The sequence below is a fragment of the Diabrotica undecimpunctata genome, chromosome 10 (assembly GCF_040954645.1).
Source record: "Diabrotica undecimpunctata isolate CICGRU chromosome 10, icDiaUnde3, whole genome shotgun sequence".
Classification (NCBI taxonomy): Eukaryota; Metazoa; Arthropoda; class Insecta; order Coleoptera; family Chrysomelidae; genus Diabrotica; species Diabrotica undecimpunctata.
Window position 1 is genome coordinate 77,172,915 of NC_092812.1, and position 15,908 is coordinate 77,188,822.

The 15,908-nt window shown below is 34.1% G+C and overlaps 1 protein-coding gene across 2 annotated transcripts in view; it reads left to right on the forward strand.

Moving 5' to 3' along the window:
- l(3)76BDm (trafficking protein particle complex subunit 8 homolog l(3)76BDm) overlaps positions 1-14,604 on the forward strand; it is a 45,680-nt gene extending 31,076 nt beyond the window's left edge. For both annotated transcript variants that reach the window (XM_072546833.1, XM_072546834.1), the window contains exons 10-11: positions 5,249-6,043; positions 9,802-14,604. In XM_072546833.1, coding sequence (XP_072402934.1) covers positions 5,249-6,043; positions 9,802-10,066 — 1,060 coding nt within the window. In that variant the 3' untranslated portion in view covers positions 10,067-14,604. The remainder of the gene's footprint in view (positions 1-5,248; positions 6,044-9,801) is intronic.
- The last annotated feature ends 1,304 nt before the right edge of the window (positions 14,605-15,908 follow it).

A 15,908-nucleotide genomic window follows, 5' to 3' on the forward strand; every position in this document is an offset into this window, starting at 1 on the left:
GAGACCTATATTGGTGGAACTTAAAAGCGTTACCAAAAGAACAGAAATAAAGAAGCAATCTAAAAAACTTAAAGGAATGGACATTAACCTAAGTAAAGATTACTCTAGGGAGATAAAGGATCAGAGAAGAATACTTAAACAACACTTAAAGGCAGCAAGAGAAAAGGGTCAGAAGGCATCCCAATGTAGTATTTTTATTAATCGTAATTTATTGTCTTTATTTATTATCAAAGGTTCTACATTTATAACACTTACAAGTTTATTTAAAGTCTTTATTTGTACCATATAACTAATTTATTTCACACTAATAATTATATAATTTATTTACATTTATTACAATACGTGCGTTACATTTTAAAAACTCGACGCGATGTTCAAAACTAGAACTAGGACTAATTGTTTTCAACAAAATTCCCTCCTTAAATATAAAATACAGTTATTGGAGAATCCCTTCTAATTCGGACGGCGACCCTCTCGAAAAGTCAGGTTGGCAAACTGGTTTTTCAGCTGAGCGGTGAAATTACTAGAATAGAATAGAATTAGAAATAATATGTTTACAGTTTAATGCGAATCATATATTTATCGTAACACCAATTATAACAAGCTAAACATGGACGATAAAACATATACTGTAGAAAGCTTAGGATATATGAGAAAGCAGACACAAAGCGAAACTGTGAATAATAAAACACCTCAAGGAAAACCTAGAGGAAGAACATATACTGAAAGATCACCAGGAGATGATGAAAATAAATCAGAAGACCACAAAAAATACTGGGGCAAAGATGTTAGGGCATTTTCATACCAAATACACTTTGATAATAACCATAACCAAATAATTTTAATCGGATAGAAGAAGGACTAAAAATCGACAAAACATGGATACCAATATTAAAATCCACAAAAACCCTTCCCGCAAAACACGAAGAAAGAAAAGCTACTATAAACGACGACACGCCCCCTCACGCCGAAACCAGTGGAGGGGAGGCGAGTAAAAAATATAAATATGGCCTCCACAGTACACCGCGACGTCAGTTTCAGCTTACAAGCGCACTGTTGTATAATCCGGATGACTTATTATTTTTCAATCTAGCAACTGCTTATTTCATTTCAGCTACTGAAGGAGGGTTTCCAAAATGACCAAACAAGAAAAAATTACAAAAACCGATTATTCTGTAAAATATGTCAAATCAATTAAAAATAAATGCAACAATAACGGTATTATTTGTTACTGTTAATAACTTTTAAAATTCATTTCAATATCAAAACATCATTTAAAATTCATATTTAAATATTCAATCTCAAATATTTGCTTTCATTTCCAATACATATAAAATCTACAATACATATGTTGATATACATTACATATACACTTACTGTTTGTGAGACACTGGGGCACTATTCAAAAAACGGGGGTTTCATATACATGGCAGAAAACTAGGGAAAAATTGAAAAAAACGATATATGGCTTGGGGGAAAGGAATCTGTCTTACTTTGTTAAGACAACTTATAGGCAAAAGAAATGAAAATTGATGCACTTTGGCATCAGATACAGGAATATTCAAAAGCTAACAAATGCCAGCCACGTTGGGCGTCAAATTATAACGAATATTTTGCCTACCACATAGGGTACAATTATAGGGGTTTGGAAATTGGAACAGAAGTTACTGGGGTGGAGATAGGGCAAGCAAAATAAACGATACTGTGCGAACGGCACTCAGGGCTTATTTGGAGAGCTGGGTTGTGGATAAGTAAATGACAATGGGGTTGGATTGGGGCAACTACAAAAAAAAATTAAACAAATGATACTTACATAAATCTCCTGGACAAAAGGGCAAATACAAATAACAAGAAAGACCTCTAGCTATTTGAAATGGGACGCCGCTTCGAGAAAACTTCCCGCTGGAGGAAAGAAAGGTTCTTCCTTCCCAAAAAAACACAAACGGAGGTTAGGAGACTTTTCTAAAATAAATAATAATCAAATTGGTTGGAGAAATAAATTAAACATTTATTGTTGTCTCACTACAAACAGTTACAGATATTACATGGTACAAAATACTATATTAATATTTACAAAGATTTATACCAAAAATAACAAAGAAAACTTACCTGTCATCCGTTTACAAACTCGGGGGATGCTACAAAACTTACAAAAAATAGTTAATGGACTATAAACATGTGGCAGAAATAATTTATTGCAAATAAAAAATTATCTTTTTAAATAATGAAACAATTTATTATTATTAAAACAAATGTCTGTCTTTACTTTGAAATTTAAAACAAAACAAAAGGTTACCTCGATTTTCACTCTATAACTTTAAATTTCTAAGGTCGGGAACTGGAATTTAAACTCCCTGTCATACGAACAAATTCATCTCCACTGGAAAAGTATTCTGAGTATTTGAGGTTGAAATTGGGACACTGCACACCTTATAGACGGCTTCTTAAGGAACTATACAATGGAACATGTAGAGATTTATTTGGAACGCCGTTTTTTAAATATTTCACAATCCGAGACGACTTACAATTAAAAAACAGTGATTACCTCTATCAGAGTTGACACATTACTTTGGGTGTACATCACTTATTCTTCGACAAATTTGCCGGTTTTTTGCAAAACTACATAACGACCGTTCCCTTTGACCAAATCTTTCAACCTGACTTGAATTCCCCTCGACCTCAATATCGGCCGGGCCAGTTTTGCGTCTCCCCTTTCAAATCTAACCTGTTCTCGCAACCGGAACAACAAAAATTTCTCGTTAAACATATCACAAAACGACCTTGAGTCGAGCTACTTTTAAATTCGTAGAAATAACACGTATTATATGGATAATTTTAACGTCCTAGTTAAAATCATATTTTGGAATTTTTCTTCTTTTACCTCACAATGTAAACAAAACTGGGCAATATTTCATACTTGGCCCAGGGACGTCTTAGAAAATTTTTATACTTGCATATCGATATTTTAAGTAATTTTAACATGCTACAATAGAAATAGCACATAGCTATTTTATCTTTAAGTTTTTCCTTCGCATGAATTTCTCTCAAAGAACTGATGTTATAACTATTGATTGTTTTTTTCTTGAGATCTTATTAGTTTTCCCTTAAAATTAAAGTCTCCTATTAGAGGATTATGATCCGACGCGATGTCTGCTCCAGGATATGAGGCGACCCATGTTACATCGTTTTGAAAGCATCTATTAATTATAAAATAATCTATGGACTTATTTACCCTTCATAAACCTGGCGTAACTCTGACTGTACCTCCTTCTGCTCTGTGTCTTCCATTATTCGTTCAGAGGTTTCTTCCCACGAAGTTATAGTTTTACGCCATTTTGTATATATATAATACATACTCACTTCTTTGCTCGCGTCTCTAGGAATACCGAAGAAAAAATGATTCTTTTTCTTGGTTTCCGTTACGTAGATTCATTTTTTTTACTTAATTTTTTGTGGATAATTCCATTTATCTTTTTAAATATCATCAATCAAATAAAAGGCAGATATCGAGCACAGTTTTTTATTAAATCTTGCCCAAGTACTTTCGCTCCTAGAGCATCTTCAGGGGCATTTCGTCAAAATTAGGCTATCCAACAATTTGGTAAATGTCATAAACATTTAATATTACATTTAGGGCCATACCTCACTGGGACTCCATGGCGACGTAGCCAGCGACGTCGCCACGGCTACTCCTGGCTACCGTAGGTCGCCAAAACACGTCGCCAACAACGCTGCCAGCGATCACCACAGTCGCTCTCGTTATATAGACAGAAATGGACGTGGAAGAAATCGCACTGTTATATTAACTAATTCCTCCCAACATTTAATTTTTAAGTTGCGATCTGAGTAATCATTTGACGCACTGTTCCACAAACATGGTCGATTTTCGATTTCTACAATAAATCTTTCTGTATCAAAACTCATTTTGCTTCCTAGTTTTCAAAGTAGCGACTGGTTGGCGACTGAATGAGTGACGGTACGTATACTCTCGTTTATATTGCTGGTATCGTCGCCAAGTGGCCAGGGTAGCCAGTCGCCACAAGTGGAACTGTAGACACTGGCGACGCCTCCAATTCGGGCCCGTCGGGAAGTGGTCGCCAAGTGAGGTACCTGCCATTCGTTTTAAAAGAATTAATTGGAAACGTCGCTGGCTACGCCGCCATGGCGTCTCGGTGAGGTATGGCCCTAACACAACAACAATATAATGTATATATTGAAATTATATATATTATATTATTACTTTATGTAGAACAGATTTTTTAAACTATTTGTCCTTTGTTTCGTGTTGTGTGAATGTATTATTTAATGTGTATTACATTCACCAAATTTTTGGATAGCCTAATTTTGACGAAATGCCCCTGAAGATGCTCTAGGAGCGAAAGTACTTGGGCAAGATTTAATAAAAAACTGTGATTTATATCTGCTTTTTATTTGATTAAAGTTCATTTATGCGAGCATTCAACCATATATCACTTTTTTAAATATCGTTCCGTGTACTTATATTCATTATCGGTTTCATTTGCATCGTTCGCCTTCGCTTTTCAGTCCTTATCGAAACTATGTATCGGCTGTTTTGACAATGGTTCTTTTTACAAGTTATCGCCGATCTGTTGCTCAACCTTGATCATTTGGGCTTAAGACCAGCTATGGTAATTTGTAAGCTTCTCGCCCACAAATCCACAAATTAACACAAGACGGAGTTAACCCAACTAATTAATTCCACTAATTCAAATATATACTTGCAACGTATCATGTTGAGGTTAACTGACAAAAAATTATAGTATATCATATAGTAATCTAATCAAATTATAACAGAAATATTATAACTTCATCCAGATTAATAAATAATTTACATAAACACAATATATTAGCCCCTTGGAACCTTCAGTACCTATTATCATTAGACTCGAGAGCAGTGTATGATTTATTAGTTATGTTTTTAAAAGATAGTAAAATAACCATGTAAATAATTACACATTAGTTAATAACGTAACCTTTGTCTCTAACCCAATTGTTTAAATTCCTTTCTTACCGTGGCCTAGTGTTGTATGTAAAAAAAAATGCCTTGATGGGCCCCTAGGCGAGAAGAGAGTGACCCTGTTTACCTGTTTTGTATATTTATTTTAATATAAACTCAGACAATCTTTTTTTTACCATGTTGAGTCTGGCTGAATGACTAAAAGTCTATGCCAAAAAAAAAAAAAAAAAAAAAAAAAATCTAATCAAATTTATGGTTATTATTTTGCAGGTATCGGTTGGTGAGGCATAGTTGGGATCTATTGGTTCAAGAATCCCTATTGATCGATGTGTCAACTCAAGCTAGTCATAACTCAAAATCAGTGGAAGAATTAGTGTTAGCAATGAAGATAACAAACTTGAATAAGACTTACAGCCCTATAATGACTGAAATAAAGTTACTTAATGTTGGTTTGCTGAGCAAATATTGGACATTGACAAAAGAAGTAGTAAAAACTAAGTATATCGTTCTAAATTCACAGGAATCGGCGCATATTTTACTCAAAGCTAAGAGATCGGTACATGAATCGTCAAAATATAGTAATGTATCACTGACTATGGACCAAGAATTAATTCAGAGTTTATCGAGCTCATTCATAAAATTTGCCAGAAAACTTGAAAGACCGTGCCTGACAATGTATGATGACCATGAATCTTTTAACTTTAAGGAAAACAAAGACGGTATCTTACTTGTACAATGGCAAGCTATGGTATCAGATGGAAATAGCAATAGAGTAGCAAACGGTCAGACGAGTATACCTATAGAAATCAACCGAAGAGATGAAGATGTGATTCAAATGGAACGAATTCTCTCAGATACCTTCATACACGTTTGTGATAAAACTATTTTAGAAGAGGAAAAAGCTCAAAATACCCAGAAGCAAGTTTCCTATAATTTAGTTTACCCTGCCTTTGTTTCCCATAACTTTTTAGAAAAGGGAATTTGTTTAGTACCTGTAAAAATCCTACTGCACAGTATTGTCGACGATAAAATCCTTGATGTCTTTGTAAATACCACGGAACCGAGGTAAGTTCAATTTTTATTGATAATAATTTTCTACTGTACCGATAATTTCAAAAAGCGTCATCATATTTTTTTCCTTTATTCCTATACGACTTTCGATTTATTAACGTTTCTCCATATAACTTTCATTCAAGTAATACAAATACTAACTTACTGCACGAAATATCTCGCCTGTTTACCGTGGATGGGTTGTTAGTTAGCCTCAGCAATGACAGACCTGGCTATGCGGATGACGTAGTCATCTTAGTCCATGATAACTTTAACGGTACATTCTGAGATATGATGCAACAAGCTCTAACTAAAATTACAGAATAGACTTCAAACATAGGACTTAACATAAGTCCCCAGAAGTCCAAAATCATGAAATCAACCAAAAGGAGCAGAAAAATAATTTCCAAAAATCTGGAAGAAGACCATTGTTATCCCTAATATTAAACCAAGAGAAGATGAATTACATGCCGAATCGTATCCTCCTATATCCTTAACATGTTCTTCATGTAAACTTTGAAAACAATAGTCAGCAAAAGATTAATGTGGAACCTGGAACACAATGATCAACTTACCATCGAACAAGTTGACTTTAGACCAGGTAGATCTACAAACAACAACATTATCGGTCTATTCACGAAGCTTTTAAAAATAATCAAAAATATATGGCAATTTACTTTGACTTAGAGAACAACAAAACGGAATACCGCAAGGATCGCTTATCAGTCTTACTCTATTTTTAATAGCAATAAACGATATAATAAAAATAATTGCGAAACCTGTTCAGGTAAGACTATAAGCTGATATTACAAGAACACTTAAATCAACTAGTAAATTGGTCCCTAAGCACCGGTTTTAGTTTTTCTTCCACTAAAACAAAATGTATAATATTTAAAAAAAAAACATATGAGAGACCTAGTAACAAAGTCGGCAATCTCCATCATTTTGCCTTTTGAGTAAAACGCAAAACAATGATATACCTTTATTTTAGGTGATATCGAAACAAATATAGTTTAATTTATAAGACAATGGCAAAGGAGAGCAAATAGTGAAAAAACTTTACCTAAATTATTAGCAGTTTTTTTGAAATTGAACAAAATAATGGAGAATGGGGTTTTGATACTAAAAGGTGTATATTGCCGGTTTTGATACTAAAATTCGGCAAGAAAATAATAAAAGGTTTTTATGTTACCTTGGAAAGTTTTACAGATAATTTTATTTATGATAGCTCACAAAAATAAAACAGCAACATTTTGTTTTCAAAATGATTTAATTTAAGAAATAAAATATATATTGTACTAAAATGAAGAAAGTTCTTTAAAACCTTACAAGATGCTTGTTTTATTATTTCTTCAGTATTTGGAACTGTATCAGCACTTACTTCCTGAACTGCTAGCTGCTTTAGTTGATTATTATTGAAGGTAATATCTTTAAAAAACTTGAGTTCTTCCATGGTTCTCCAAGTATTTCCAAAGTGCTTAGTGAGAAGTTTATCAACATCTTTAAGCTTAAGTAAATTTACTTTTTGCAGACCACTTTCTATAATAATGGGGTCAATCATATAGATTGTAAAAACTTTCTTGAAACGACTTTTAAGTTTTTTAAAATCATTTCTGTAATTAATTTCTCCTCTAATGGTAATATTTCCAGTTTGGCATTTTCTTAGGAAAAAGCGCTTTGTATTTTTAAAAGAAAAATGCCATGTAGCAGTGGGTCTAAAAACACTTGAGATGGTTTCTTTCCAATTAAACAGTTTGCAATTTTGTCTTAGGTGAGTAACTGTATCTATTTTTGAAAACTATTCCAAATACGTTTTTGGGTGCTATATAACTTGCAGTTTTTTACTATCTTTCTCAATATTACCAAAGACACTATCAGCTGGCAAGAAAGAATGGCCTACACCGGAAAAATTACCTCGATATTTTGTACATGTTTTGGTGCTCTTGATGAAAGCCATTTGCAACACATTCCAATTAGCGTAGTGTTCTTATTTTGACCACTGCAGCCATCTGCCATTAGCCTAATGGTGGTTACTTCAGAATGAAAATCAATTTTGTTAAGCCTGTCAAAAACGGCGGAAGAAATTTCGTTGGAACCTTTTCCAAATTCGTCCTCTGTCCAATAATACGAAAATACATTTTTTTGAGTAAGCTTTGATTGAGAGGTTCCCTGGACTATGGTAAAATTATACACATACAGTTGCCTAGAGTAGTAGGCACTTTGGTCGGGGACCTTAGGAAGTACAAGGTTCTTTAAGCGACTCAAAAAATGCCTTAACCCTTAGCTTATGAATTTTTCTTTCAACAATCAATTTGTCTTCTCTTCTTCATCTATAGATCTTTTAATTTTTTCTGCAAACTCAATTCATAGGTAACACACATCCCTACTGGGAGTAGTAAAGCTAAGGTTATACTTAGTATTAAAAATCATTCTAAAGTATGATGAAAAGTGACAGTAACGCGATTCAATACTTTTTAAAGTATTAATAAATTTGGGAACTGATTCTTGTTTTCCTTTAAAATTTGCAGTTTTTCTGTCACCCCTTCTTTTTCCGCAGGTGCTTCTCCTGTTTTTACAAATGATTTCATAATGTATGTGAGACGATGTTTCGTAATATTTAGAAAGGTTTTTTGGCACACTGGAATATTTTGCTTCATTACACTATTCCTTACAAAGCATTTCAGAGACGTTGTTTTTGCTTCATATATAGAGTCTTTTGGACGGCTAAGTTTAGGTAGTTGAACTGTGCAAAATTTTAGAATAAATGAATCTTGTCTAATCTTGTCCTTAGCTGCATAAAACGCACTATGAAAACACTTGATATTTCTTAATTGTTAGAGAACATTGATAAGCCTTCGTTTTGTGACTGCAAAAAGGGAATTGTGGTAACTGTAATGAAGAGTACCTGAAAAGATAACATTTTTCAAAAAATATTTGTAATACTGACCTTATCAAATTAACAGTAGCTTGAACAAATCATTAGTTTTTTTATTAGTTTTTCATAACATGTAAAATAGTTATAATAGATCAAAAAAATTATATGGAAAGTTCATGGAGATTGCCATGTTTGATTCTTAGGCTAAATGTATATGCTATTTTATAGGCGCATAATGCTGTTTTTGATTCTTATTCTCTTTATTTTTGTATAGTGTTTTAAAATACGAATAATTTGATGTAACTAATACGAAATAAAATTTCTAGGAATGTTATTTGATCAAAACATAAATTGGAACAGCCATATTCAGCAACAGTTTTCTCATGTCGAAATGGCCTTAACTTTTTAAAGTACCTAGCTGACAGAACTTGGGGTGCCTATGGTAAAACACTGCTCTTTTATATAGATCCTTGATTCGTTCCAAAATGTATTACATATGTGTCTCATTTCCTTCCCATTACAATATATCACAAATTCTCCATAGTTTGTACCCTTTCCGTTTTAGTCATTGTGTAGACCGTTCTAATCCAAGGTAGAATACTACTTTGAGTATATTGTTTTACACCTATAAGTAGGTTAATGACCTGGTTTAATGTGGACAGGTACTGGTTCCCAGACGTGCTTATATTTAAGTGTCATTTGCTACACATTTGGTCTTGGTTATATCGTCCAAATTCGGCAGACAGAGCTTCATTTATATAAAGCAGGGAAGACGAGAGTGTCAGTAAGTTAGAAGCTTTATGTGACATATCTCTACCCCGTTAATTACATATTACCTGTATTAACGATCTCAAAATCATTTGTAGGAATGTTTAATAATTACTTTTTTTTATTTTAGTGTAACGCAGCCTGAGATTAATAAATCGAGTTTATTTTGCACCTATGCTTCCAGTAATTTCTGTTGGTTGGGAAATAGTAAAAACCTCAGAACTTTACACCCTTTGACAACCGAAAGTATTTTGTTAACAGCTGCTGTTTCTGGACCAGGTACCTTTGACATAGGTACATATATAGAGGTGTTCTGTAAATCAGCAAGTCAAACCGAAGAGTATGTGTTACAGTCTTGTCAAATTCACCCAACTTTAGTTGTAAAAAGTATATAGCGGACTTTGGAAATTAAAATTTCTAATAAATATGTACAATAATTTCCATATTTCGTCGTTCAGCACGCTACATTACCATACTGCTCTGGAGTGAAGCAGAAAAATTATTTATCAATATTTCTTATAAAATGTGATATTTTTGTTGCGTTAGTTATTAAAATGACATTTATTCCCAATAACGTTAAAAAAAATAAAATTACAATAATATATTGAGGTAGGTTAAGTTGTTGATAACATTTTTAGTTGTAGGTCTTGTTAAATTCGTTCACACTTAATTTACCCCAAATTAAGTGCATTTATTTAATATTAGTAGTAGTAAAATGAACCTTTCAAGCGTTAAAGTTTTGTTTCCCTTTTTCTGAAGCCGTTTCTTGTTATAATGGTCATAGTGTAGCCAATGTCTTATTGTATATCTTCCACTCGTATAACCTTCTAGCTCAGGTTTTAGTGTTAACAACTACTAACATAGCCAGGACTGACGGCTTTACTTGCCTTCCGAGTCACGGTGGCGGCTCAATTAAATTAGAAATTGTCTGTTAGAGCCGAAGCCATTCCTAGCTCCCTTTGCACCAGCGATTTCTCTCAATCCAGTCATTTTTTTCCGGCCATCTAGTTCCATTCTCTGGAGGAGTCCACATACATATGCTGCTTCCTATTAATGGTATTGAGGATGTTGCCTTCTACTTTCATCCTCCGTCTGATCTCATCATTTATGTCTTCGAGTTTGGAGATCCTACAGCTTCTTCTCCAGTAATTTATCTCCATGCCTTTAATTTTTCTTTGTCTCTTTTTTAGGATCCATACTTCATATCCATATGTAAATACACTTTCTATTATTGCCTTATAAATCAGACGTTTGGAGTGTCCTGTAACTTTATTATTCCATAATAGGGAGTTGAATTGTCTTATAGCTCTATTGTATGTACTTTAAACAGTCTAGGAGTAAGTTTTGCACCCATCCTTATACTACTAGTCGCGTCTAGTAGTTCACTTTCTGTCATATTATCTTCTATCCAAGTTTGGATAATTTTTCCATTTAGCCGTTCAATCGGACGCAAAACACTGATGCCTCGGTAATTTATACACTTTGACCTAGTGCCTTTTTTGTATATCGATGAAATAAGTGCTTGCTTTAATTCATTTGGGACATTTAGACATCGCTTAAATATAGTTGCTTTAATCAGCTCTATAGAAATGTTCTTGAGTCCACACTTCTTTCCGTTGTTCATTTGTTGGGCAGCTTTTTTTAACTTCTGCAGGGGAAGTTGTCATCTTCTATGAAGTTGTCAATTAAAATTGTTATTTGTTGTCTGCCAAAAATTTGTCGCTGTCCTCTATCAGCAGAGACAGTAATATTTATCTGCTCCAATTAACGAAATACTTCCATGTTCCTTATAGTCTGTTCTGTCTTTTAATAGTTTTCATGTTTTACTGGCTTAAGTGTTTCCCTTACAGTTATTTAGCTCAGAGCCTGTTTGTTCCCACAAATCCTTTTTTGATTTATTTGTTGCATTTTTTTTACCTCACTTCTGGTCCTAAGGTATTCGAATCGTCGCCAACGATTTCTCGTACAGTTGTATCTTTTCGTTGACAAATGTTTTGGTACTATCACTTCACTACAGGTTTTTCTTGTTACAATCTCTATTTCGTTCGTTAACTTCGTTAACTGCATCTTAAGTTTTCGTATAGTTCATTGAGTGAACTCTCTGTCGAGAGGTTCTGCAGTTTATTCCCAAGTCTGAGCTAGTACATAAATTAGTGGAATCATCATCAAATTTCCCAAATTGTACTATGTGAGATTTAGAGATATTTCATGTTCTTTGTTTTCTTTTGAAACAGAGTATATGAAGGGAAAACACATTTTAGCTTCTAAAAAAGTGGTCTGACCCGCTTCTTGCCTAATAATAGTATAGTCAATAATCGACTTTATATTAGTGTTGTTTGTTTCCAAGTAAAACAGTGTATCTCTTTGTGTTGAAACCATCCGTTAACGATTTTAAATGTTTGCTGATAGCATAAATCTATTAGTTTTTCACTGTTATCATTTCTCTTGCCATGGGATCCTACTACTGAGCTGTTGGTGTTTTTGCCAGTTTTGCCATAAAGCTTGACAATTTCCTAAAGAAATTACTTTTTTCTGCGTCAGAGTCGCCGTTACAAGGTGCATGAGCTTCAATTACTACTAAGTGTATACTTTTAATTTTATTTCTAGTTGGACTATTCTCTCGTTAATTTTATTCCAACTAATGAGGAATCTCTGAAGTTGTTTCTTCACCAGATTAGAAACTTCTGCTTTTGCTCTCATATCTTTGGGAACTCCGCTGTATATATGGATGTAATCGTTTCGTTCCTCAATTCCTCCACCCTTCTTTTTAGTTTCTGTAAGTGTGACAATGTATACGTTGTTTTTCTTCGGTTCTTGGGTTACTTCCCTATATTTATTGGTTAAATTTCTCCAATTACAGGTTCCAAAAATTATAGTACTTTTTGGTTCTTCTGCTCTATCCGCCAAATGAGATACGGTATTTCTGCCGTCAAGACCGTTGACCATTCATCGTCTGTCAGACAGGGTTCTATCAGCCGGAGCCAGCTGAACCCTGGTTTTTTACGACGTTGTTACTTATCCCTCTCCTTTCCCATCTCTTGCAAATGGGACTCCAGGATTGGGACTGGTACAGCGGAAGTTAATTGTTAAAGTACAATCATATGAATTTTATTCCCAGTTTGAATATCTTTAGGTTGGAACCAGGGCTTAATTTTAATTATAACTTCAAGCCATGATCGCCTTTTGCATTTTTACTAGAAACGGCCATAGTAAGAACAAAATAAAAAATAAGACGTTTAGTTTACATTGTAATAATAATGTTAAACCCCAGAAATGAAGGGCTACCTCCGTTATTTAAAAGACAATAAAATAAGAACCCATACATAGGTTATTAAATCGGTGATTTTCATTTATTTTTCCTTATACTAATTTCCAGATTAAAAATTTGGTTATATGAGTGGCAGTCTAAATGCATTAGGGACTTAAGTGATTTTAAGTTGTTACGAGGATTGATACCCTTGCCCCACTTCCAATAAAAATTTTGCAAACATTTCACTTTTAATTTTTCAACGTTCTCAAAAGAAAAATTGTTCGATCTCTGCAAATCACTGATTTACCGCACACATAACATCATTATCTGAAGAAAATCTTTTACCACGCATATGTGCTCTAAGTTTTAGAAAGTCTGTAATCGATGAGAACCAAATGTGGAGAATATGGCAACAAATCAATGATTTATTAAATCGAAATTATTAACAGGGATTCGACTTAATTGCTAGATGTGTGTACAATAAGTAAGTTGTGAAAATTTCACCATACAAATAAGAAATTAAAAATACGTTATGATAAAGAAAAGACAAAACTCATGGGCTTATTCTTATGGGCCTATTCCGTATGATAGGGGTGATACAATGGACGCGTCTAAGGAGGTCTGGGTGTCTGAAGGGCTCATACATGGGTCTTGCCCCGATCTACCATAACCATAACTATCTGTTAATATTAGTGGTACTCACCTTACACACAATTCTTTTAAGTTCAGTTCAGTAGTAAGTATATTATATAGCATATGGTATGATGTACAAGTATCTTCACTTGTCTAATAGTTACGTTGATCTTACAACACGAGATCGTGGACCTTTTTAATCCTCCATTCTTGTGTAATACCGGTTCTATTTTTATGTTCGTCTATACACAACTGTCTGCCACATTAAAACTCACGGCACCTTTTCACAATGTCATATGATACTGCAGATTCCCCTAATATATCCACAAATTCTTATTCTTAATATCTATCTAATCACCCTTTGTTGCTCAATACTATATATTTTGATACTGAGATGTGACTCTCTAGTTCGCACATCTACTGTAAGCCAGCTTAAACAAGACTTGTAGTTTTCCTACGTTACTCTATACAGAACAGGTAACCATGCGAGATAATGAAAAATAATTGTTTTGATTTATAAATGGGTGCGGGGTGAAGCAAAGGGATCAATCCTCATATTTTTATACACTTCTTTTCTCGTTCATTATTAATATGCAGATATTGTATTTTCAGATATTGCTTTAAAGTTTCGAGATTTATTATGCTTAGAATTATCCAACCAATAATGTACAGACTACCACTTTAAATCCAAAATATTAAAAAAAACTTGTTTAACTACTGGAATAAGGTCTTATTAGATTGTTTTAATTATATAGTTTATTCTTCATGTTTTCAACCAAAATACTTATGCAATATTTTTTTAAATCCTTTAAAAAAGGAATCTATCCAATATTTCTCAACTGATATTGTTTGCTGTGATAATGCCACATTATCAGGAGGAATTAATTTCATTACAATCACAAAATAATTCTCATATTACAGCCATTAGGCGTATTTCTGCTATTTAAATTTGAAAACTGAGGATACGCATATATATTGATAAAAGTCATGTTGTTTGCTGAACGACTAGTTGTCAAATAGTGTAAAATAAGAGATATAATATTTAATAAATTCGTGTTTTTATGAAATTGATTTTTTATAACATGCACATGATCAAAACTATCCATATCATTATTGACTTCCCTATAACTTTACAATTTGGATATAAAAACCCATAGTAAAGTTTTAAAATACACTTGTACAAAGACGACCCTGCTCCCCCTTTTTATTACCGCCTACAGACTTACTTACTTAGAGACAGCCAAAGCAACGCCAACAAGGAAACAGATGGGACATTTCAAGGCTCGATTTACCTGATAATGAACGCCAATATCAGGCACTGATCCAAAACAAATTGCAGACTCTGGAAGAAGAAGAAACATCAACGCCAGAATTGACCATAGACCAGAAATGGCAAAATATAACGAACGCCATAGAAAGTGCCGCAGCGGAAATTATAGGAAAAGAAAGGAATAACAAGAAGAAAAACCAGTGGTTTGACCAGGAGTGCGAACAAAGCTTGCATCAGAAAGCAATCAAGAGGCTAGAGTTACTAACACCCCCTACAGATAAGAACAGGGAAGACAACAGAGTATAACCTTAGTTCTTTATAACCTGTAAGGACCTCAACAGAGGTCCTTACAACAGAGTAAGGACTCAAACGAGAAGACTTTTGAGAAGAAAAAAGAAACAGTACCTAGAAGCGCGAATACAGCAACTAGAGGAGGAACATAGTCTAAACAGTTTTATAAGGACCTAAAAACAATGAAGGGCAACACGACCAACAGCCCAAGATTTATAAAAGATGACGCAGGACAATTGCTCACAGACGACGAGGAGATAAGCCGCCAATGGAGAAAGTATTTTGAGCAACTCCTAAATACAGAAAAACCCACAACGACAGGGCAACAAAGACAGTACCAGTTAGCCGAACCTGAAATACCAGGGCCCACACTAGCTGAAGTAAAGTCCGCAATTTCGTCCCTAAAAAACCATAAGGCCCAGACGGCATACAGGCGGAACTACTAAAAAAAGGGGGGAGAAACGCTCCACCTTGAGATATATCATCTTATAAAAGAAGGCTGGGAAAGAGAAGAAATACCGAAACACTGGCATGAAAGCCATATATAATAGTACCTATCCACAAGAAGAGAGACAAACAAATATGTCGGAACCATAGAGGAATAACGTTAATCAATACAACGTACAAAAATATATCCATAATACTGTCTAGAAGGCTAACTCCATACGCAGAGGAAATAATAGGCGACTACCAAAGCGGATTCAGACCGGGAAGCTCGACCATAGACCAGATATTCGTCCTACGCTATGTGAAACTGGGAATTCAACCGCGATGTACACCAAATCTTCGTGGA